Source organism: Daphnia pulicaria, chromosome 4 (genome assembly GCF_021234035.1).
Source record: "Daphnia pulicaria isolate SC F1-1A chromosome 4, SC_F0-13Bv2, whole genome shotgun sequence".
NCBI lineage: Eukaryota > Metazoa > Arthropoda > Branchiopoda > Diplostraca > Daphniidae > Daphnia > Daphnia pulicaria.
In genome coordinates, this window is record NC_060916.1 from 1,559,127 (window position 1) to 1,582,860 (window position 23,734).

Sequence of the window (23,734 nt, forward strand, 5' to 3'; positions counted from 1 at the left end):
ATAATCTTTGTACAACATCTTTTTGAAGTAAAAATTAACAACCAGACTTTTCTTATCACCAGGTGGTATCTAACAAAGAATGCGTCGCGTAGTAGAGGCGGAAGGAGGCAGGAATGCAGTAGAGGCTGCTATAGAAGCCGGCGGATTATGAAGCTCACATTTGCGATGTTTTTGGAATTTCGTCCGTCCGTCCGTGACACAACTGCAGTCACTCGCCACGGGATTATGCCAAGGTAACCAACAATTCACTTACTTTCGTAGATTATTTAAAAATAATCTACTTGCGTTAAACTCTGCGTCTGTGTAATTATTCAAAAATCAGGCCATTCTTGCGCGCCAACAAAGTGTTACTTGGACGTTTCTTTTTTCTAACGCTAGATGGCTTTTCATTTTCAGCTGTCAAAACAGTCAGTTTCAGTTACTTTGCAAATCTCTTTAAACATTTATTGGCAATTATTATGTGGAAGATTAATAGTGAAAACTGACGATAACTATTCCATCAACAAAGCTCAGTTGTTAAAGCTTGCTTTTTTTTCTACTTCCTTTTTTCTCAGTCATTAGTTAAGTAAATATTCAATCGACGCACAAAAGAACCACACATTCGTGATCCTCGTAGAATTTGTGGTAAAGTTCATGTTTTTATTTGCACGTACGCGCACTTCCGGTTTCGAGAATTATTCTGAGTTCAGGAAAATTCTCGATTTTGTTCAAATTTTGGATTTCGTTTGATTCACACTAAATCGACCCCAAATTTCATGGAGATTACGAATATTTGGTTTAAATTGACGACAGCTCAATGGTTAATGCGCTAGCGCTTACTTCCGGTGTACTTCCGGAATTTTGTTAAAATAAAACTAACAAGTAAACCTTGTTCTCTTTTCAGATCTGAGAGTTTCAGTCTACATTTATGAGAAGTTTCTGGATGTCCTTTCAAGAAAAAGGACTTAAGGACTATACAGTCAACAAGGTCCCTTGTTTACTAAAAACCGTTGGCTGCTACCTTTTGATATCCATTTTTACTTACTTACAACTTACTTCTTGATTTGAGGTATTGCTTATTGTCGCTACAATCTTGTTTGAAAATTATTGTCATCAAAATAAATGTTCATTCTGTTTACAGGGTAATCATTCGCTACTGATCATGGACTCCATTGGTGAAACTGAAAACTGACGAGAGAATGCTGTAATCCAAGACTGATAAATTGTGTATTTAGATGAAATGACAAGTGCATATCTGGGCTCCCTTCTTTTCTGTGGCCCCGTTTCCCTAACTAACCACTAACCAACGCCCGCCGGTGGTCACTCACCCGCTGTGATAACCAGGAGGAGGGGAGGGCTCTGGTCGAACGGGGACTTGGAAGGCGCATGATCTGTGGGTCATGAGTCTAACCCGGAAGCCTAGTATGACTAATCGCTCCCCAGTAAAACTTGCCTCGCACTCTTCTCTCCTCTTCCATTTCCAGGTAATCTCCCTGGATCTACGCCGACACTGCATGTGCGAGTTTTAGCAAGAAATCCGCCACCCAATTTGACAAAAAGTGATAGCTTGTTTTCACGGAAATTGCGTCAGACGGTTGAAAAATTTCTAGTTCAACAATCTCATGTAGAAATTAGCATCTAGTCTACTGGTGCAAATTGCGATTCTTTAAGCTTGATTAATTTAGGTGATGTGTTAAAAGCTGTTGTGGGTAGCTACAAAATTGAACTAATTCGCTTTTTCAAAATATTTTGAAGAGAGATCACAAGAAAATCTAAAAACAACAAAGTGATCTAAAACCAAAATATTCAGAAAAAGTGGATTAGTTCAATTTTTTAGCTACCCACAATAGCTTTTAACACATCACCTAAATTAATCAAGCTTGAAGAATCGCAATTTGCACCAGTAGACTAGATGCTAATTTCTACATGAGATTGTTGAACTAGAAATTTTTCAACCGTCTGACGCAATTTCCGTGAAAACAAACTATCACTTTTTGTCAAATTGGGTGGCGAATTGCTTTCTAAAAAGCCTCGCACAAAAAAAATTGTCTTGAACCGGACGCTCTGTTTAATGAATTGTTTATTTTGCATGTGTTCCAGAATAAATATAGGTTACATATTTTATATACAATAACATTTTATTTATTTAAATATAAAATATGATTATAAATATACAACAATTGTGTAAATTTGATGTTGGAGATTGGGTTTTAGGAATGAATATGTAAGTGGAAGGTATAGGTTGACAGGAAGGTATAGGTCAACAACATATTTTATCACCAAGTACTGCATATTCATTAAAAATATACCTCACTTCTTTTAGTAAATCATAACCAAATACCCCACCCCAACTTCCTCCTCATTCCCCCATCCTGGACATGTTTATTTTTTTTTGACATAAACCTCCCCGTATTACTATTTTTTTTGTTCCTTCTCAATATATAAAGGTAAACTGCGAAGACACAAATAGCAATTAAACACAATATTGGATGTCACTACTGTAGCACAAAAGCAGCACCTTGGATGCACAGGGAACAGCAACTTGATGCAGATATCTTTCACCACCATAGGCTGCAACAACACGCCACATTGGACAGCAACCACTGCTACGTAAACATGAACCTGTAACCGAAGTAAAATTAATCTTCAGCATCATTGGAAATGCTATATGAAATTTTAAAAAATATGCTACATATCACTTCAAAAATTCAACCCAAATATTATATGGCAACATTATCTTATACCTATCGTGGAAACTTAAATTAATAAATTTACATGAAACTAGATGACTCATTTAAGATTTAAATACAAATTCATTTAATCTTTAAAGGATACGCTACAGTGGAACAAATAAACAAAACTTCTTTCAGAATCTGCCTTTCTTGCATACAACAAACTCCCCCTTTAAATAATCCATAACAGAACACATCCCTGAAGGAAATAGCTGTTGACTTGGCGAAATCTCAAAATTTTAACCAATGAATGCAAAGCTTAATCACATTCTAATTGTAAAATCTATAACTGGATAAGATTTTCACCCTCAAATAGTGTATGTGTTCATGATGTTCACAACAAAGGTAAATGCAACTTCCATGTAGCCTGCATGATTTGATGGAAGCCCTAGATTGGATGGCTTAAGTTCCTTTTATTAAGAGGTGCCTGCAATCAAACATTACAAATGTTATGATCCACATGTATTTCAATCAGTTTAATTATTAATTTTACCATTGTAAAAGCAGAATGTTACTCAGCTTCTCGACGTGGTCGACAGCATGGTTTCCAAGTCTTTCAGCATCAAAATTTGTCTACAAATAAAAATGAAATTTAAACACTTTCAGGCCACTTTCACTGCACATGCAATAGAATTTAATCGAATCAATTATACCAAGAATAATAGCAAGCTCACGAACCGCCAACCGGAACCAACTAAAACCCACCAAATGTCCACATTCTAAGAAATGCCTCACAAGTGGCAATCCAGCTAATTAAGCCAACATCAAAATTCAAAACCTCAAAAAATAAAAAGGTCTAAAAATGGCACCTCTTTCTCTCAGAACCTCATGATTCAACTGACAACGAACCAAGAAGGTAGGGCCTCGCCGTCTCGGAAACAACTGACAGAAACTGAAATTTCGGCAGTTCGGCACTCACGATTCGCCACCTGGCGGACATATCTTAGCCACCTAGTGACAGCCAACAGATTTCTTTGTTAAATAAAAAAGCCAAATGCATTTTGAGGTCTCTAACTTGCTGGTAAAGACTAAAGATGAGTGCGCGTTTTCTAAACTCTGTAAAATCAATAGCCGGACGTGACGATCTTCATAAAATTGAGAGCTAAAAACCTTTTATTCCAGTTTCGAGAAATTCTTTTATTGTGTCTAATACAAATTTTCGAAGGACTTTCTTTGTGATCCGAAAATAGCACCCGTACATCTAGGCAGTGGGATTAACTTCAGGAGGTTTATTATTTTACAGTTACCGGGATTGTGGAACAAATTCATTATCAAGAAATGCTTTCTTAATCACTTGCCGAGCCTCTGCACTGGCACTGAGCATAGGTGATCGATTAGGTCCTCCATAATACCCAAACAGATCCAGCGCTGCTTTCATTCCGGCCACTCCGAAACGCCGTGTCACCTTGAAATAAAACAAAACATGTTAACAGCTGTCATTTTGTTTTCTACTGGAAATGTGATACCATATTATTGGGGTCAATCAACCTTCGTTGCAGCTCTTTATCGATGATGTTGCTTTCATAAAGAGAATGCATGTGGCAAAGGACGTCTCCCAACACATTGGCTAAAGCGCAGACCCCACCGACCGATCCGGCAAGGTAACTGGGAAGGAGGAACGAAGCAGATCCGGAGAGGACCTTGAAATCTTGCCCCCGAGTCTTCTGGACGATACTTCCGATCCTAGTCACATCTCCACCGCTATCTTTAAGTCCAATAATATTTGGGTGTTTAGCGAGAACCTGAATGGCGTCGATGCTCAAATCGATGCCCGTATTAGCTGGAACACTATGAATTAGAAAAAATTACAATAAGTTACATTAGTGTACAGTGTAAATATTGCCTGAGTTTACCTGTACAAGATGACTGGTACGGGACTAGAGTCGGCAACAGTCGTGTAATGGGCAATCATGGCAGCATCCTAGCGAAATTCACGTTCAAATGAATTAATAACGAGAATGCCTGTCTAATATTAATTAATGGGATTACATTCATCGAGACTTTGAAGTAGGCTGGTGTCACCACCATCACAGCATCAGCTCCGCAGTCAGCCATTGCCTCTGTCAGTTTGACAGTTGCCTTGGTAGCTGCATGAAAAGATACAAATAAAATTCACGAGCACGTACAATGTACAATACATGCACTCTATCACTCAAACAAATCTAGCAATATCTCCTTACATTCACAGCCGGAGCCGGCAATCAACGGCTTGTTGCTTTCCTTGATGAAATCCTTGACGAACTTGACGATTTGCAATTTTTCTTCTTTTTCCAGGTAGGGATATTCGCCATTGGATCCTTGGACGACGTATCCAGCGAAGGGAATTTGAGCATATTTCGTGAGATTGGAAGCCAACTTATCAAAGGCGATTGTCTCGTCGACGTTGAATGGCGTCGTCAATGGTGGATAGATGCCTCCAAGTTGAATTTTTCTTCCATCGCTTCCGGATGAAAAGGATCGCACGACACTACTGCAAGATAGTGCCCGGAAAATGGAAGGGGACGCTCGTCCAACGGCCAACATCTTTGTGATGATTTCCAGTCGATGTTGCTGCACTCACAATGGTATATGACGGGATTACTGTTGCTGCGCAATCAGACGTCACGTCGGAGTAAACTAAAGATAATAGAAATTTTTTATTCCAACTCACACCTATACCATTTTTCACTTTGTAAATAACGAGGTGAACACTCGTCGTCGCAACCAGGACGTTATACTACTTTGTTTTTCTTGTTTTCTTTTGGTTGTTGTAACCGATCCACATACATCGGCTAGACCAAAATGAAAATTTAAGAATATATAAATGTTTTTTCTGATTATTATCTTCATATCCTGTTATATAACTATAGAAATTTACGAAACTATAGTGCATTTGTAGTTTTGTACAAACATTGTAGCTATGTTACCGAGTTTTAAAAAATCTGAAAGTGATAAAGTTTTATTACCGTGTATAGGCGTTATCCTTTTTTCTCGATTTGACTTTAATGATAACGAAAACTGATAGACTTTAAGATTGAGCAACAGACGACTGTGCTCACTATAGTGTTGGTGTTTGACTGCGGGAGTACTCGTTATCTTTCAACTTTGTAAACACACAACTGTCTTGAATTATAAAGTCAACCCAAGTATTAAATAAACGAGATACAAATATTCCAATCACGGCCAAAAATAAAATCTTACATCAAAACTTGCAGCAAAGTGTAAACCCAAAGTTTTAATATCAAACGGCCATTAAAGAATACCGGACTGTATAATTTATTGACTCCAATACGGCAATACCTATAAACGCCAGGTGGCTGTGATGCACGCACTGCAATGAAAATAAGAATATCAATTGTTAGTAGTTTCACGTTGTTTCAACATGAAAATGTTAGTAATTAATTTAATTATTTATTTGATGACAAGTGGCCTACAGAGTTAATTAAGCTGTGGAAGGCATCGAAGCGGCACAAAATACATAAAATAGGCCTCCTACCTATCATATTTGACGCGGGCAAGCCGACAAGAATAAAATTGGGCGAAATTTGATTTATAACAGGGCATGCATTGCTTACAATACATAAAAGGTTTTTCTGTGTAAAGGCGCGTGACAAGATTATTCTTTCAAAAAGTCTCTGACAACCAGTGTAGACGACGATACAGACGTGTTGGGAATGCCCAGTTCCAGTTCATTCACAGAAACGTTGATGATTTGGAGCTCGTCAAAAATAAAGGACGGGTCCATTACTCCAACTTCTTCACAAGTTTCGATTTGAACGGGGTCGTTTGGCTCTTGTCTTTTCATCAAGTCGGCAGCCGTGGGGAGATTCCATACGAAAAATTTCGTATCTTCAGAATGGCGAGCGATGATGTGCTGGGAACTGAGGCGAAGCTGATCGATCGTCTCGGTGGATTTCCAAGTCTGTCGGCACACTCCAGTCTCAGGGTTCCAAATTTTGATGACTCCTTCGGACGACCCGGTCACCAATCTGCCGCTGTGATAGTCGAAACTATCCTCGACTTGGATAAGGTTATTCATTTCACGGACACAGCGGAAATCAGCAGCTGAGCGCAACTGCAGTTTGATCCAATCACCTCCAGACGACGAGAGAAAAACGGCAAAGTAATTTTCGTCCGAGACGAGTCTGCAGACTTTGTAATTTGGGATTTCTTCGGTGGCTTCGATGACCATTTCAGCTGGGCTCTTGATTCGACGGACGGTAATGGATGTGTCACGGTCACTGGGACCAGAGGCAATACTGGTGCAGGTGATGAGAAGTTGGTGAGCGGCGTGAATGACTACCCAGTCAACGACTTCCTGGTCTTGAAACTGCTGGACAACTTCTTTCGTTTTCAGGTCCCACACAAGAATGGTCCCGTCGTAATAAGAGCAAAAGATTAGTTCTCCACAGATCTGCAAATCTGTTACCCATTCCTGGTGTCCCACCAGATACTGTTCTGACTCCAAAGTCCAACGATTCCATACCATGATAGAAGAAGGAACTGAGGGGGAAGTCCTCAGGGCAAAAAGGATTCTTTTGGCATCCATCACAACAATGGAAACACTGACTTCACCAACATTTGCTGAAGATAATGAATACTTTCCTGATGTCCAATTCTGGCTGAGAGAATGTTGGCAGTTCAATAACCTTTTATATAGGAATTCGTCTTTTTCCATGTCATGTTTAGCCTCAAGCTCTCTTCGTTTCAGTAGGGTCTGAAGAAGTGGCTTCCTCTGTGATATCCTGTTAAATAGGTGTTTCCACAGTTTTCCATTTCTGATGGTTAAATACCAAGTTTTCGATACAGCTTCACAGTTTTTTAAACTGGTGTCATCAAGAAAAGATAGAATGCTTTCAGCAATCAAATTCATATGTCGCTTTACAAGGAGGCTGATGATGTCTTTGCCTATTTCCATCTAAAAGAAAACAAGCAGAAATAAATTTTCAACCATTGTTAAAAAAGAAAAATGTGCAACTACTTACAGTTTTAGAAGGATCCATTGTGATGTTTTCGAAGATTAGGTTTTATGGGAATGTATTGTCGGTGACGTCCAATGAAGCCGACAAAACGGACGCAGAACGAGCCAAACCTAACATCAATAATGGAAACGTTTAGCAATATCGATGGATAACAATCTGTGTTGACAAATTGAAAGTCTGCCGTGCTACATTCATCTGACAGCTGGCGGCTAGTCGCAATGTTTCTGTTTACTTTCTTTATTTCTTCTTTCAGCGCTAGATGGCGTACAAAAGAGTTGACGTAACGACTAATTTTACGGAAAAAATCTAGGTTTAGCTTCTTTTAACTGATTTCACTTCGTCTCAAAGTGCGTGAATTTTTTTGTTATCTACAATTTTTTAAGAGACAGCGCCCGCCATGATATGCTATTTGCTATGATATATGCTACGATATATAAGACTCAGCCATTGAAGCTGTCAATCCTCACTCCTGTCAGACATCATTTTCCCAAATAGAAACTATGCTCGGTCGTGTGGGCACAAAAAAGTAAAAAAAAGTGTGCAAAAGATAAGAAACATATACGGGGGACTTTTGATAGCAACACCAGCAACACTTTTACTACTTTGAATGCGTCACAGTGACAGCAATCGCGAGGATTTCTTGAAAAATGCAATACATCTAATCAACTCGACTTTTTATCTACGACTGACCTCTGCTTCGAATGAGCTGAAATGTTAAAAAAAAAAATTAACTTTCAAAATTTGCTGTGTCCTGCTCCTGATTTGTCGTCCAATATGGGTCAATTTTCTAAATGGTACGGAATGCGGATGCTGGCGATTCCCATTTCCAGGTTCATATAATGGCAATAAAAATACGAATATTTCCACAAATTAATGTGGTTTCTGTTTCTTCTTTTGTCAGTGACAAAAGGATTTAAAATTCAGCTACTGTTCACCATCAGACTCAGACTTGCCTTATATCGGTCTGCTATTTCTTTTCTCTAATAAACAAAGATCTCGTCTTTCAAAATAACATTTTTGTCTATAAAAAATAAATCCAAGGTCAATTCAATTCTTGATCCTTACGAGGATATATCTTCGGAAAAACCCAAAGCGAGGAAAAACCCAAAGCGACCATTAAAGCATCTGATACACACGCCCGTCCTACTGACTATAAACCAGCCACCACTGGCCAATTCGTCCATCAGACGTGAATTTGATTTCTCACCGAAAAAATACGCAGTATCTTCTTTACAACGCAGTCGCTTGAAGGAATTACAGACAGGCTTAAAATGTGGCGTCTAATATCATTGGCATTAAGTTTTGTGTTTTACTTGTCGGCGATAAATCGTGGCGACGCTGCTCCAGTGACCAGTGTCGTCGAAGCAACGGTAAATCCTGTGCAAATTACTTTCTAGTTTCTTGATCTTCGATTATAATATTTGAGTCGTTTGGCAATTATTTTAATTCGCCAACAAAGCGAAATGAAGCGAGACCTAGCCAGACCTGGAAACGATTACATACTATCAAATTGCTTTTAATCCTTTTATGCATGTTCAATGTTCATCATGTCATCGCGATTATAGAGATACCTGGCGAGATTCGGCTACTTAGACCAGAAATGTAGTATTAATTCAAGCCTTTATTGAATACCGCGTATACATTGAGACACTGAGGTGGCGGATAGAGAGGGAGAACAGAGAGAGAGCGGAGAATGAAGAGGGTGAGCAGCAAGGGAGAACGGCGAGGGAGAATGAGAGGAAGAACAGCGAGGGAGAACAGCTGCTGGCTGGCTGCTACTGACGCTACTGACTGACTGGCCGGCTCCCGACTGACTCTCGAAGATGTCGTGGCTGCTGGGTTATATACCAGTAGCCGAGTAGCCTAGTCGGTGCAATTTGGAGATGCTTCCAAATTGCACGGGAAATTGGATGAAGGGAAAAGGTACCCCGAAAGGTCTGACAGGAGGGTAATAGGAATATGTATGGGTAATAATGAGGTGAGTGATGGGGTCTGACTCGGCAGAGTCAGGATTGTTTGGATATCTAGTTATAGATAGGTAAGGGAAGCTGAGGTTGCGGAAAAAGGGAAAGCGATTGGGAGGAGAAGATCAATAGTTGAAAATACACGGAAATACATTACACACTTCCCCCCTCTGAAAGTCTCGTCCTCGAGGCTTCCAAAGGTTGGAGTAGCAAGATTTTGTGCGTAGTTTGATGTACTTTCCCATGCGGGATTGGCGAGGCTGGAGCGCTTGATTTTCTTCAATAATCTTTTCGTTCTCGGCGAGTAGATGCTGGTCTGCGCTGACTTGTAGGTCGTTGATGCCGTATCCTTTTCTGGCGAAAATCGGTTTGTAGAAGACATCTACGGCTGTCTCCACAAAATATAAAAGCGGGCGTCGTGTTGCGTGTATTCTGTGCAATACCGTCCGTATCGCGGGTAGTCCTGTACGAGGATGGTTAAGCGTGTTGGGGGCTTCCACTTGCTGGTTTGACGATGTAAAGTGTAGACTTGATTTGTATCGGGAAACTGGGGAACTTGGCTGGATGAGACATGGTGTGAGGCTAAGCGTAAAGCGGAGCATGTGTATGTAAGGTATGATAACATTTATTTATTTCTTTTTTTTTTTGTTTTGTTAATACGGTTGGGGGAAATAGGCTGGCGAGGACAATTTTAAAGAGGGGAGCGGCTTTATGAAGAATGAAATGGGAAGCGGCTGGGTTAAAGGTAGGAAGCGGGGGTAGTATATAGACAAATATATGATTTTGAAGTTTTGTTGGAGGCAAAGAGATTTTTTTTTGCTTGTGTGTGTATGTGTGTGTTTTGTGGTAAGCGTTTTTAGAGGGGATGGATGGATAGTGAAAGGGTTGTTGGGTAATGAAATAAGGTGGCTGGGGGATTTTTTTTTTGTTTTTGTTTTTGATTGGTTATAACTAAAAAAGGGGGTGAAAAAAAAGGAGGGATTTTTTTTTGTTTAGGGGTATTTTTTTTTGACACAAGGGGTCTATTAGAAGGTAAAAAAAAAATGTGGGGAAAGTAGAGGGTGTTGTTTTTTTTGAATTGAGGGATAGTTTAAAGGATGAACCGATGAACCGTGGGTTGAAGTTGTAGGTTCTTGACCAGGGGGTAATTTAATTGGGGGTTTCTGAGGTGATATTAATAAAATGATCATGATAATTATTTCTTGGGCTGGGGAGTATTTTTTGGAGGGGGTTTCTCTCCGAGGTGTCGGAAAGGGCCTTAAAGCGTAAATTTTTTGTTTGTGTATTTTTACAACCTTTTTGCTGGGACGACGATGGGGGCTGGTATCATACTTTTTCCATGTCGTTTGCGTGAAGGTGGGGACTGCTTGGGATAAGTCTTTAAATGAAACTGTGTCGACGCGAAATTCAAAAATTCTCAATATAATAAATAGCAAGTCCTTTGTGCGTCGATTTTTTTGGTGTAGGGTACTCCCTGTTTGGTTCTGTTTTCTGGGCCAATTCGGGTTTGAATGCTCCAAGGTAATTTTTTGTATCATGAATTTGAATAAGTTAGTGGGGGGTGTGAAAGTGGTGCTAATGAGAAACTAAAGGGAATTTTTTCACTTGGTCGTCATTGACGGGTTTCAAATTTAATGAACTGGGTATAAATTATTTCTGGTCACTCGGCCAGTAATTTATTCCAGTTTTTTTTGTAATCTTAAGGTAGTTACCTTTTGTTTTTAGGCTATGGCTTAGCGATGAATCATTGTTGTTCCTGGGCTGGACATGAAAGTCGGAGGCCTAAAATTTAAATTTGCCTCAGGATGCAAAGAATGGTATCATTAATAATATACGTAGTTCATTGGGAAGGTCTTCCGTGGATGAATGTCTCGTTTTCCAACACTTTAAAGGTTGGGGTAAATGGTTTTGCCATGCGCGTAAACATCTAGGTTAGGACTTGAAGAATATAATAATTTGGATTGGGTTAATTTTAAGTAATATAATTCATATGTTTCATAATTATAGAGCTCTTCCATACTGCAGTAAAAGTTAAACAACTTGTAGTCAAAATCCATTGTTAGCGAGTCCTTATTTGATTACTTTGTTACCAAGGTGAAAAATTTTGGATTGTAGAAAAAGGGTTTAGAATTTAAGAAAATTAAATATATAAGCGTGGTTACTGGAAAGGAATAGTTTAAAAGGAAAATGGGAGGAATGGGGGTATTTGGTATTGCCAATAATCGGAGGGGTTTAAATTTGTGGGATAGGGTAGGGAAGGGTCAAAACAGGTGTTGTATCTGTCAATTCTTTTCGTGGTTTACTAGGGATGTTCTGCCTAGGTTAAATGGGGATGTGAACGATGTTTCGCGTTAAATAAAAGGATTAAACTAAAATTTAAGCGTTTGGTTTAATGCTAGGAAAGAAAGAATTTGGCATTACTACTTTTTGCGACCAAGGATACAGTTATTTAGAGATAATGTAAGATGGGTGTTTAATTCTATGGGCAATATCTGGCAAGGAGAGAAAGATGCAAAAAAAAAGTTCTACGACTGATAAGGGGGTTATCCTTCTACAGTTAAGCTAGTTATGTCGAAAATTAGTTTTTTGGCCTATAATGGATTTTAAAGTGGCAAAAATTTTATCTTCTGTACTAGTAGTATTATACTGACATTTTAAAATGTGAAGCTTATGGAAATCATGGCTATTATCTCAGAAATAAATCGAATCAGCAGAAGTACCAAACTAAAAACTCAAAGCACATTTAAAACTTTCTCAACCATTTCCACTAGCCACTATATTTGAGATGTAGCAATTATGCTACTTTTTAGAGGATTATTTTCGGAATCTTTCTGTGTAACAGTATCTGAAAAGTTCTTATTAAAAGATTGAATTTGGTTTTGGTGTAGTGTTCTCTCGTTATTAAAGGTGTCTATTGCAGAGTTAAGTTTAACTGTTAGATCGGTAATTTGTGTGGATTGGGTTGCTACTGTTGTATCGGGGTTTTCGTTTAAAGTATTTAGATTTGTGCGTAAGGTTAGGTTTTCTGTTTCTAGTAACATGATCTGGTTAGCGTAAGTTTCGTTTATAGTATGCGAAAGAAAGAGATATATTAGTGGGAGGAACATACCTTTTATAGTGGTTGATTCGACGATGTAGTAGGTGTGGCGTCGTCCGGGCTGAGTTAGGCGGTGGAGCGTGGTAGTAGTAGGGTCGTGGTGTTGAGCTGAGTTGGGCGCCAGATGTAGTATTAATTCAAGCCTTTATTGAATACCGCGTATACATTGAGACACTGAGGTGGCGGATAGAGAGGGAGAACAGAGAGAGAGCGGAGAATGAAGAGGGTGAGCAGCAAGGGAGAACGGCGAGGGAGAATGAGAGGAAGAACAGCGAGGGAGAACAGCTGCTGGCTGGCTGCTACTGACGCTACTGACTGACTGGCCGGCTCCCGACTGACTCTCGAAGATGTCGTGGCTGCTGGGTTATATACCAGTAGCCGAGTAGCCTAGTCGGTGCAATTTGGAGATGCTTCCAAATTGCACGGGAAATTGGATGAAGGGAAAAGGTACCCCGAAAGGTCTGACAGGAGGGTAATAGGAATATGTATGGGTAATAATGAGGTGAGTGATGGGGTCTGACTCGGCAGAGTCAGGATTGTTTGGATATCTAGTTATAGATAGGTAAGGGAAGCTGAGGTTGCGGAAAAAGGGAAAGCGATTGGGAGGAGAAGATCAATAGTTGAAAATACACGGAAATACATTACAAGAAATATCAGAACTCTTCCTATTCGGCTGTCAGCTCACCTGAATCTTACAGGAAGGCAATCGAAGATTTCCAATCCTTTGCTGGATTGAAAAAAACGGGTAAGATTGTGATCATTGCATTAGAATCTACATTTGCCTTCAGGACTTTTTATAAAATGTCTGGGTGCAGGGTGTATTCCTGCTATTTTGGGTCTGGGTGCATTCCTCCTATTATAACGAGAAAACTATTTTAAAAATTGGTTCGCAGGTAAACTTGATCCGGAGACAAAGAAATGGATGAATAAACCGCGCTGTGGTGTTCCGGATCGAGTTCACCCCGGTTCTTCAAGCACTCGCCCGAAACGATTCGCACTTCAAGGCAGGAATATGCAATGATATTACAAATATAATTAAAGGTCGTTAATTTTATAATTGCATCGGAACAGGGAGCAAGTGGCCTAAGAAACAATTGACTTATAAAATTAAGAAATACACGCCGGATATGAGCCCATCTGACGTGGATAGTGAAATCGCCAGAGCCTTTCAGATGTGGGCGGACGTGACCGATTTGACCTTCGTCCATGTCAACAATCAATCGGCTGACGTCGACATCGACATCCTGTAACTATTGCTTGAATAAAATCATTTTCCATGGCATTTTGCCACAAAGGAAACGTTGAAATAGTGGACATTTATTTATTATATATATGGCAAAATTTGATAAATGTGTTATAATGTTTTCATTTTGTTTGATTTACAGTTTTGCGTTTGAAGAACACGGTAATTGCCCAGCCTTCAAAGATAGCCCGAGTGATGTTTACGCTCACGCTGCATATCCTATAAACGGAGGTGGTGCTCATTTTGACGAAGGCAAAACCTGGACGCTCAACTCTAATAAAGGTAAATCACTTATATATTAATTTGCCATCCATCCGCATCCATCGACACGTTCCTTCAGTTCCAAATGTGGATCTATTTCTATTCATCCTCGCACAGGGACCAATTTATTCCAGATAGCTACTCACGAGTTCGGCCACTCTTTGGGTCTGGAACACACAAACGTGACCAAGGCCGTGATGTTTCCGTATTACAAGTACAGCTCTGATTTCAAACTAGACAACGATGACATTGAAGGGATTCAGGTTCATTTCCTTGCCCCAAGATTAAATTACATTTTTTTTATTCAATTCATTTTTCCCCCTAATGATTCATTTAAAAACGCATTTTAGGAACTGTACGGGGAGAATCAGTTGAGGAAAATGGCAATTGAATTAAAAGGTACTATCAAATATGTTGTTATCAGTAAATTTAAAACGAGCATGCATGCATGCATCACAACATATCTTGTAATTTTTAATACGCTATCTTACAACTTGGGAGTTCGTGTTACTTGGACAAATTGATATTATTATTAAGAGAACTTGATGACTGTTCATTTTACAGCCAGCACGAGAGAGGAATGGGAGAAAGCGAACAGCAAACTGGAAGCTCAAATGAAAGGTAAATCGTTACTGCAAGTATTAGAAAAGAATAAAAGCCATTTTTAATAAATGTGTTTAATTCAATTATCTTTGAACTGCATCTGAAGCAGACATATATTTTTAAAGAAATAATTTAAATTTACAATAGATTCGTTGTTTCTTGTGATCGTGTGTGAGAGAAATAATGTTGATAGAATGATGTTTTCATTTTGTTTTTAAGGGTCCTGTTCATCCTGTTTTTAACATTGTTCTTATTGAGTTTCTAATTACTAGCAGAAACTAAGCAAGACTTGGTAAATCGAGGGTCGATTGGAGAAAAACAGGCATTTTATTTTAAAAAATGCAAAGAATTATTAACCTTAACGAAAAAAAAATATACTTAATATAAGAAAAATCCACCAGGTGATAATTTCTTATTTTTAATAAATTTAGTGACTGAAAGAGAATTGACAGAAATGAAGATGAGCGTCGGAAATTTGTTATCAGAACTTAAAGGTAAATCGGAATTTGAATTTCCTTGCAAAAAATGTACCATGTATTTGTTTGCTGCAATCTTTTTTCTTCATTTTCAAACTATGTTTATTGCTTTCTTTATTACACGCAGAGAGTAAGCAGGAACTGGCGAAATTTCAAAATGGAATTGGCGAAAACGACGGCCGATATCAGCAAAACCGTCAACGATTTATCAACAAAATTAAATGGTATTTCATTTTTATTCTTACTAAATATTTTTAAAAAAGCTACCGTAAATAAATTCTAAATTTTCTTTCATGCGAATGAAAAAGAATTTCAACAATCAAATTGTTTTCTGTGATTTTGTAGTGAATTCGCAACGATTCGGTAACGAACTAAAAACTGCCGAAGACAACCTGAGAAAAGATCTTGGAGGTGTATAATTTTAAATAACATGAAATTGTTTTGTATAAAATCAAGTTTTTGATTCAGCAATTTTAAATGATTTGGAAACAACAACCACAAATGTGGCCTCAGCGAGAACCGAATTGAGTAGCACAAAGTCCTCCGTTTCGGATTTGACGACCAAATTAAATGGTAAAATTATAAACGTTATTTTGTTTTATGTAGGAGAGTAATAAAAGCATTTAATTTTTACAGCCCGAACGAGTGAAATAGTCGACATTGGTAAAATGCCAACCTCCTGTTGGGATCTGGAGCGAATGGGACAAAAAGTCAACGGATTCTTTTTGATAAAAGGAGCGAAGAAGATGGAAGTTGTATACTGTGATTTTTATCCTAATCAAAATGGTGCGACATGTTTTTATTTTCCTTTTTATTGATTATCTAATTCTTTTGTTAACAGACAAACAGAAATGGATCGGATACGCCGACGTCAAATCGGCGCCCGTCCATTTCTACGTCCAGAGAAAAAATCATTTCAACACAATTGGAACTCCTATTCCGTTCGAAGTGGCGCTGGTAAACGAGGGAAACGCCATGGATTTGGCATCGGGGAAGTTCAAGGCACCGCGACGAGGAATTTATTTCTTTTCTTTCACAGCAATAGCGGAGTTCCCAGAGAAATCTTCTTATTCTAATCTCAAGCTTGTTTTTTATTTGAATGGTTCGATCATTGGGGACCTTTGGATTGAAGAGAGCACTCAATTTTATCGACGAAGTCCTGGTTCCCTCCAGTTTACGCTCAGTATGAAACCGGGGGATCAAGTTTGGGTGGAAATTAAAGAGCTGACAGACAGAGTTTACCTTTTTGGAAATAAAGACACCTTCACCCATTTCACTGGTTTCATGCTGGAGGAGGAAATTGCCGCCTCTCTTTGAGTGACGATCATCCGAAATGCGCAAATTGATCATCAACAACAAATGAACATCCAATGATAATCGACTGACAGTTGTTGCGAGGATTTTTTTAATTGGCTTATTTCATGGGGAATGGAAGGAAATTGATATTCGCTTGTAATTCATCAAGGGACGGGAATTTCTACATTGAAAATGAAAAAAATATACTTAATGAATAAACAAACCAATTTTCAACTTTCTATCCGTCAAAATGTAGACATGGCAAGTAAAAAACCGATTTTGATTGCCAGATTTGCAGAATGCAGGTTGGATTAGAAATGTGAGAAAATTCATTCGCGTTTTATTCAGATGTGTCTGTGAATTTTCAAAATATTTTCAAACTCTTACGCACACATTGTTTTCGAGCATTGGTGCACAATTGTAGCAGATTGAGATTACAAAAAAGAAAATACACAAAAAGTTATCTTCTTTTTTGTAATAGTAATTGTTTTACTATTTCCTTTGTAAATGAATTTAACTTAAACAATCAAATAAATTTCACACCACAAGGGGATTTTATCTTACGAGATTTCCGCAGACGCCGAAAGCCCGAAAGGGAATTTCTCTACAAAACTTTTGCTACGAACGCACAAACATTTTCTAGTTTTTACTTTGGAGAAGTGGGGAGTAATTAAGCTAACTATCAAAAATCAATTTATCGATCTATCATATTCATATTCAGAACGATAGTCAGATTCATAAAACAAAAATAATTTATTTTTCATGACTGTCGTAATCTCACGCCTTTTTTTTTCTATTTTAACTTGATTTAATTACTTCAGTCCTCAGTCCTCACCCAATCAGCTGAACCAAAGGTGAGAGAGGTAAGATTCAAATAAAAAATTCGTATTGGAAAAATCAACGGAAACAGAAGACAATCGACTTCTAGACTTGCAAATTGATTGTGGAAACCGTGGAAACCATGGAAACCATGGAAACCATGGTGGAAGTGGAAACGTTTGCAAGGAAATTCAAGAATATTTTCAGGGAAAAAACTAAATGCCATGTCTCTTATAATGTACAAATATTATCAATACAATCCTAAGAACGAATCAGAAAGTAGGCCTGCTTGAAATATTAATTTAAAACTTACTACTTTCAGATGGGAAGACACTAGCACTTATATACCATGACACGAGGATTCTTGATGAAGACGAACTCGATGAATTTAGGATATGGCTGATTAACTGAAGATAATTTGGGACCACAAAAGAAAGTGTAGATTTAATGAATCAACAAACTGCGAAAAATGGTAGGATCACATATTCAACAGAGAAAATACAAGACTTCAATCGCGCCCTTAGGCCCTTAATCATTTGGACGTCCAACATAAACATTCGTCGTCTGTAAAGCAACAGACGCCATCTAGTTGTAACGACATCAACTATTTAATAATTTCATCCATGATCCTTTGCAGAGCCCACGGTACACGGTACTGACGGTAGAATTGGATCTTGGCACGGTTCTTGGAGTATCCCGGACTTTAGTACGCAGGAGCAGCATAGCTGCTGGTTTTCAAGCTTTTTTGGTTTAATCCTTGATTTTTGTTCAACTTTTCTATTCGAAATAGTAGACAAGAGAAATTCCCAAATAAATCGCAAAATCCTTAAGAAATGACAATGGTTGTTTATATTCACATCAAATATATCACCGACAGCACAATGTGTTCTATTAAAAAAAATACCAATCACAGACAACATATTGACGTTAGTGTTATTCAACGAGCAAAGCAACGGAGCTATAGACACAAACCCGCCAAATTATTAGACAATATTTCCCTTTTTTGTGCACAATAAAAAAACCCAGCAATTCCATTTCAAAAAATACAATTTTCTAAGCAAACAGTCAGGGAGAGGATCATTTTACAATAAAATTAAATCACACAAATGTCTCGTCGAATTGGACTCTGTTCCAGTGCAGTCGTTCCTGATGATGAGGTTCGATCCGTATAATTTGCTCGTGACGATTACCCACCTCTAGCGTGGGGTACTTAGGAGAACTACTTACTTTCCCCCCACCGCAATCACCAGGATCTTCCTTTCCTAAATGATCACCTCGTCTACTCATTTCCTGCCTACAAGGTGCCGGTTTCTTCAGCGGTCGATGGTGTCGGGTCGGAACGAGTTTCTGATATCTCCTGGCCCATATCTAACAAACCAAACATTTAAATTCCATCTTAAGTTTAATTTTATTAAAATAAAAGATGAAACTGACTCTACGCGTCTGATCCCGCCTCCAGTTGATGGAACGCACTTGACCCTGTTTGCAAGTGTGCACGGCGTCGGCGCTCTGACTTCTGAGCAGTTCGCCCTGCCAAGGGCCCAGCGATGAGTAGGTCGTCGTACTGTTGACACCCACCGAGCTGCCACCGCCACCCACCTGTAGCGAAGGCAAACGATCCTGTTTGCTTGACGGATCTCTGGATGTCACCATTAGAGCAGCTTGTTCCGTCACGGCGTACAACTTTTGAGAAACGTCTTTCCCTATTTTGATAACGGATGAAGCAAAAAAGAAATAATAAATAAAAAAGGTCAAGTTTAGATTCGATTGGCCCCGTCGCTACGTGCACACGACTCCTCCTCGCTCTCACAGATGTGTAAACATTAGATGAAGCGGTGGCTGCAATCAACTAATGGCACATCGATTCCCGGAAAGAGCAAACCCAGGCGCAACGGAGCTAGAGAAAAGACGAAATTCGCCGAAACAGGAACAAAGGCATCGCAACCAGTTTCTTTTTCTCGGTGGGTTCAACATGAAAAGATATACACTATACTGCACGACGAAAACTGATTGTTCTGCTCAGGAGCTTTGGCGTCAACTATGTGTGTGTGTAGATTTATATCCATATTGATCGACAGCGATACGCGCTAGCTGCTGCTGCGACACTCTATTTGATTCGCTTGGTCAGATTTGCTCTCGGCTTGTCCGGATGATTCTATGATACAAGAGACACCGGCGTTTTTATTTTTTCAAAATAAAAGAACATAGTCCTGGCTCAGATGGATAGACACATACTGCCAGAGACTCCACCCACGTTGATGTGTGCGTCTCCTCGGAGAACTACCACTGCTCGAATCAATAAACGTCAATCAATAAGATGGAAAATGACGCACGATAGTGTCACCGGACCCCCCCTCTCTCCGCGTTGTATCCACAAAAGGAAAACGAGGCCGTCGCAGGATATAAGAAACAAGAAGAAGATGATGTTGGAACTTTAATGGCAACAACGACCTGTTTTTCGTCCCAAACTCTAATGGCTCCTGACGCGATTACAAGTTAGCCTGCGCCTTGGAGAGTAGTATTGAATTTTGACGTCTTGAGAGAGAGAGAGACCCTTAACTTACCAATCAAGCAATCGAGTAGGAATCTCAGCGGCGGGTTGTTGACAGTCAAGTGGTTCAGGTTTTCCGCATCCAATTGGAGTAGCGTGCAGGGCTCGTCAGCTGTGATGGAAACCTGTATAAAATGTCACGAGTCTTTAAAAATTAACTGGCGGCGGTTCTTTTTTCGCGACAAATAACGACACGACGACTATAGTTCTTCTTCTTCTTCTGCGCCGTTGGGTTATTTGTGCTTTTACAAGCGTCGGGTCGATACCTAATATACCACAAGTGCCACATCATGATGGAAACAGTATGGCGCGACTTGTGTACCCACTGACCCCCTGGCTAGTTTCTCTCAAACACCAGAAGAACCAATAAATAAAAGTATAGAAGACGTAAATTTTACTTGAATCTTGGAGGCTTTGACATCTTGTGGGGAGACGTTCTGCATCATGTACCACTCGGGCGAATCGACGAACTGGAACGGCTCAATGTGATGCAATAACCGCTGGCCCAGACCGAAAGTCACTCTCATCCTGTAATAATAATAATTAATCAGTTATGTTATTCGGTCGCAAATCTCAAATACAAGCGCAAGAGCAATTAAGACACAAATCATTCATCAATATCGGCAAGACTTTCTTATAGGTTGACGAAGTCACTTACACATAAAGTCTACTATAGTTTCCCCATCTCCCGTGTTATCGATCGACTAACATGACCGTATAAAAGCAGCTTTATCTCCCATTGGACAGTAGTAGTAGTAGCAAGTCTGCACAAAAAAGAGAACTAGAGAGAGATAACCAGTTCCTTTTTTTTTATCATGTCTCTTTAGTGCTAGAAAAAAGTAACAGCGACAACAACCAGACGGTCTGTGCATCAAATCGCTGCTGCACGATAAACTGAAATGTAATTTCCCCTCCACTATCTGTACAATGGCGAGCAATTGCCAATACATGTAAAACATCTTTTCGCAGTCTGCGGTGTATGTTAGATCCCTCGCTTAAATATTGAATTCGCAATCGATTTCTTCGGTCCCGATAGATTTTATGTCGGCAGCCTCTCAAGTTACCACGTCGACTCTATTTTGTGGATATCCTTCCAGGGCTCCTTTTTACAGAGAGCGACAAGGGGGGGTCTACCTAATCAACTAGGAGCCAGCCCTCTAACCTCCCCCCGCCGTTCTCTATTAAAGCAACAATGTTCTTTTATATATTTTCTTTCTCCATTTGGCCCCCATAACTAGTAGTCGTTTCTCGGCTTTTATTGCATTCGCCTTTTACACAGGAGAGCAGCAGCAGGAGGAGAAGGAGAGCCGATTGCAATTCATTTGGATGCTTGTCAAGACTTGGTCGATGAAACTATACAGCTTCCTTTCAAAAGAAGCCCGTCAACTTTTCCAATCTGCTCGCCGACAACCCTCAATGTTTACACTTCATTTTTTCCCCCCTCTGGCTTTATTATATTTATAAAAGAGAAAAACTTTGCCCAATAGCTTATATATTCTTTTGAGAAAAAAAAAGTTAATAAAAATGTCGCCTTCATTCCCGATCTTTATTAGACAGGGCCAGCACGTTCACAGCATTTGATGTGGCTCTCTCAATTGCCAATGAAGAAATTCCATCCGGCTCGAGCATTTTGATGGGAATACTACGCACGGGCTCTACCTCATTTTGAATATGACCCTGTCCTTGTGGATCTTGTTAAGATATTCAGAATTGTTGCAACTATCATTAATCAAAAACTTCCAAGACGAAAAGCTTTTTTAGTTTTTTTTCGGGTCACGACTTTGGTACTCCCGACAGAAAATGAAACTTTAACGCAGTGGGAAATGAAAGTCGTTTGACGACATCGTGCGACGCCTTAATAAAGGCCCTGGCACAGTTAAGATTCAAACAACAAACGAGGGCTCTTTTGGTCGATATCAAATGAAAACCGGGAGAAAAGCTACAGCTCGAATTTTTCTACTCCGCAGGGATATTGTTGGCAGCTCACCCCCGCCAATTACGCCCGCTAATGATTGCATTTGAACACTTGGAATTCATTCCCCAGGCCACACGTTCCTCCTTGTCCCAAAGTGCGCCGAATGACTTACATAATACATCTCGGCTTATTCCGCCAACTACGTACATTTCGTGGCTGGTTTAAACACATCCACTTGAGCCGGTCGCTGGTTGGGTGGGGGAGCAGTGGGGTCGTCGTTTGAGGGTCGCCATGGAAACGAATTTTCCGACAGAAGAGAGAAAAAAAAAGAACTTTGCCATATACTCACTTGCCAGTCAGGAGGACGGATAATCTCATCGAGGCCGATGGATTCGACGACGCCGGGATGGAACAGAGTTGCTGAGTAGCGAGGAAAAAGTCGTCGCCGACTTGTAGGGACGTTATTACAGACTTGTTGGTCAACTGAACAAAGAGCTCTCGAGAACAATCCAGCGGCACGAAGAGCTTTTGGTAAAGTTCTAGAAGTGGTTTCTGGCGGATTCGGCCCGGCCGGAAGCGCCAACTCCAGTAGACAATGTGAACTAGAGTGCCAGCTGTCAGTAGAACGTTCCAGGCGAAGACGTCGGGGGCGCAGAGTTCCAGACAGGCCCACACCGTCACTAGGGCGTACGCCAAACCCATCAGAATCCGGCTGATGAAGATGCTCCAGACAAAGGTGTGATGCGGAATCAGGAGAGAGGCTGCGTAAAACAGGTGGGCCGCCTGGTACAATCCGTGCTGGGCTTTCTCCAAATCGCTGCACGACTGCAATTTCGTGCTAGTTGCGAGACTAGAATTCCGGAAGTCAGCAGCATTCGGCACTTCCGGCATCCTCGGCGACTCCCCGTTCAAGTGAGACGCATTAGCGGTGTGTGTCTGCCGCAACTATTTCGTGAATGTCGGGACCGTCAACTCGACTAAAATGAAAAATGTTGAAATAACACAAAAGAAAAAGAAAAACCAAAAAAAGAAAATGACATCAAACGACTAGAATGTGATCAAGATGACTGGATGGTTTGGAAGCGAACCGTCAACTGAGAGGTGCACAATTCCAATCGGATGTTGTATATACTACCACCACTACTACTACTACCTCCTTTGCCTAGCTGCCACCCTCTCTCTCTCTCTTGCTAGCTCTCCTCTTACCTCCTCCACACACCCCTCCCTTTCATCTATGTATGGGGGGAGGGAACGAGCAGCTCAGCGATCGATACAATTCGACGCAAAATACTTTACTCTACTCTTCGACAGCCAACCTAAATAACATTTAATTGACGATTGATATACATTTGTCTAGGAAAATGAAATTACCATTTTTTTCCGGCGCAGGTTATTTCTTTTCTTTGTATTGGTAATTTAATTGTCGCTAGACGATTCCTCTCTACGAAATTCACCTGAAAAAGAATAAAATTAGAATTTAGAATATTCTACAAGCTTCACAACTGCGTAGTACAACGATAGTGGCATTTCCTCCGGCTGATGTTGACACGATCCATTTCGGAATGTGACAGATGCTTACTGATCGATATTCAATCTAACGGACGACTGTGAATCATACATTATACACACTGGGCTGCTGCTGCTGCTGCTGCATAGAGCGACGTAGATCTACGCATGGAGAGACTGGAAAGGCTGTGGGTAAAGACAAGAGTGGGAGGAGGCTGTGCGAGAGAGAGACGGGTGATGGAGATTGGACGGCCAACTGTTGCACAAAACATTGACTGGGCATGTGCGTGCACTCCCCCTTCTTCAGAGTACCATATAAGAGGATATACGT

The 23,734-nt window shown here is 40.0% G+C and overlaps 4 protein-coding genes, 1 long non-coding RNA gene and 1 pseudogene across 8 annotated transcripts in view; 3 read left to right on the plus strand and 3 right to left on the minus strand.

Moving 5' to 3' along the window:
- Positions 1 to 23,734, plus strand: part of LOC124336054 — a 570,649-nt pseudogene that overhangs the window by 322,932 nt on the left and 223,983 nt on the right.
- LOC124336558 lies at positions 2,043 to 3,593 on the minus strand. The gene is made up of 4 exons (XR_006917038.1): positions 3,365 to 3,593; positions 3,205 to 3,284; positions 3,018 to 3,138; positions 2,043 to 2,601 (listed from the first exon to the last, which is right to left on the minus strand). It is a non-coding gene; the product is annotated as an uncharacterized LOC124336558 (long non-coding RNA).
- On the minus strand, positions 3,807 to 17,981 carry LOC124336230 (4-hydroxy-2-oxoglutarate aldolase, mitochondrial-like). Of its 4 annotated transcripts, XM_046789954.1 has the most exons (7): positions 7,676 to 8,262; positions 5,657 to 7,608; positions 4,892 to 5,327; positions 4,701 to 4,798; positions 4,565 to 4,632; positions 4,178 to 4,499; positions 3,807 to 4,116 (listed from the first exon to the last, which is right to left on the minus strand). In XM_046789954.1, exons 3-7 carry the CDS (start codon positions 5,232 to 5,234, stop codon positions 3,955 to 3,957), a joined length of 993 nt encoding a protein of 330 aa, XP_046645910.1. In that variant the 5' UTR covers positions 5,235 to 5,327; positions 5,657 to 7,608; positions 7,676 to 8,262; the 3' UTR covers positions 3,807 to 3,954. The 4 variants fall into 4 exon arrangements, with proteins under 4 accessions (XP_046645910.1, XP_046645908.1, XP_046645909.1 ...); XM_046789952.1 differs by lacking the exons at positions 3,807 to 4,116; positions 4,178 to 4,499; positions 4,565 to 4,632; positions 4,701 to 4,798; positions 4,892 to 5,327 and adding an exon at positions 17,745 to 17,981 and having other exon boundaries at positions 5,951 to 7,608; positions 7,676 to 7,782; XM_046789953.1 differs by lacking the exons at positions 3,807 to 4,116; positions 4,178 to 4,499; positions 4,565 to 4,632; positions 4,701 to 4,798; positions 4,892 to 5,327 and adding an exon at positions 8,986 to 9,162 and having other exon boundaries at positions 5,951 to 7,608; positions 7,676 to 7,782.
- Positions 13,389 to 23,734, plus strand: part of LOC124336181 — a 455,543-nt gene continuing 445,197 nt past the window's right edge. The window contains exon 1 of the mRNA XM_046789881.1: positions 13,389 to 13,478. The gene's annotated coding sequence lies outside the window, so the exon portion shown is untranslated. The remainder of the gene's footprint in view (positions 13,479 to 23,734) is intronic.
- On the plus strand, positions 13,861 to 15,735 carry LOC124336699 (50 kDa hatching enzyme-like). Its single transcript, XM_046790481.1, has 8 exons — positions 13,861 to 13,979; positions 14,119 to 14,258; positions 14,355 to 14,500; positions 14,588 to 14,660; positions 14,775 to 14,858; positions 15,113 to 15,132; positions 15,444 to 15,540; positions 15,662 to 15,735. The coding sequence occupies exons 1-8, from the start codon at positions 13,861 to 13,863 to the stop codon at positions 15,733 to 15,735; spliced, it is 753 nt and encodes a 250-aa protein (XP_046646437.1).
- LOC124336229 (blood vessel epicardial substance-like) lies at positions 18,257 to 23,714 on the minus strand. Its single transcript, XM_046789950.1, has 7 exons — positions 23,411 to 23,714; positions 23,269 to 23,351; positions 22,247 to 23,213; positions 20,381 to 20,510; positions 19,996 to 20,107; positions 18,866 to 19,134; positions 18,257 to 18,799 (listed from the first exon to the last, which is right to left on the minus strand). Exons 3-7 carry the CDS (start codon positions 22,786 to 22,788, stop codon positions 18,530 to 18,532), a joined length of 1,323 nt encoding a protein of 440 aa, XP_046645906.1. The 5' UTR covers positions 22,789 to 23,213; positions 23,269 to 23,351; positions 23,411 to 23,714; the 3' UTR covers positions 18,257 to 18,529.

Coding starts and splice junctions, on each gene's coding strand:
- LOC124336229 (XM_046789950.1), bottom strand. CDS start 22,788: ATGCCGGAAGTGCCGAATGCTGCTGACTTCCGGAATTCTAGTCTCGCA. Junction 20,108..20,380: donor TCAAAGCCTCCAAGATTCAA/GTAAAATTTACG, acceptor CATTTTATACAG/GTTTCCATCACAGCTGACGA. Junction 19,135..19,995: donor CCTACTCGATTGCTTGATTG/GTAAGTTAAGGG, acceptor TTATCAAAATAG/GGAAAGACGTTTCTCAAAAG.
- LOC124336699 (XM_046790481.1), top strand. CDS start 13,861: ATGAGCCCATCTGACGTGGATAGTGAAATCGCCAGAGCCTTTCAGATG. Junction 14,259..14,354: donor GACGCTCAACTCTAATAAAG/GTAAATCACTTA, acceptor ATCCTCGCACAG/GGACCAATTTATTCCAGATA. Junction 14,859..15,112: donor ACTGGAAGCTCAAATGAAAG/GTAAATCGTTAC, acceptor TCTAATTACTAG/CAGAAACTAAGCAAGACTTG.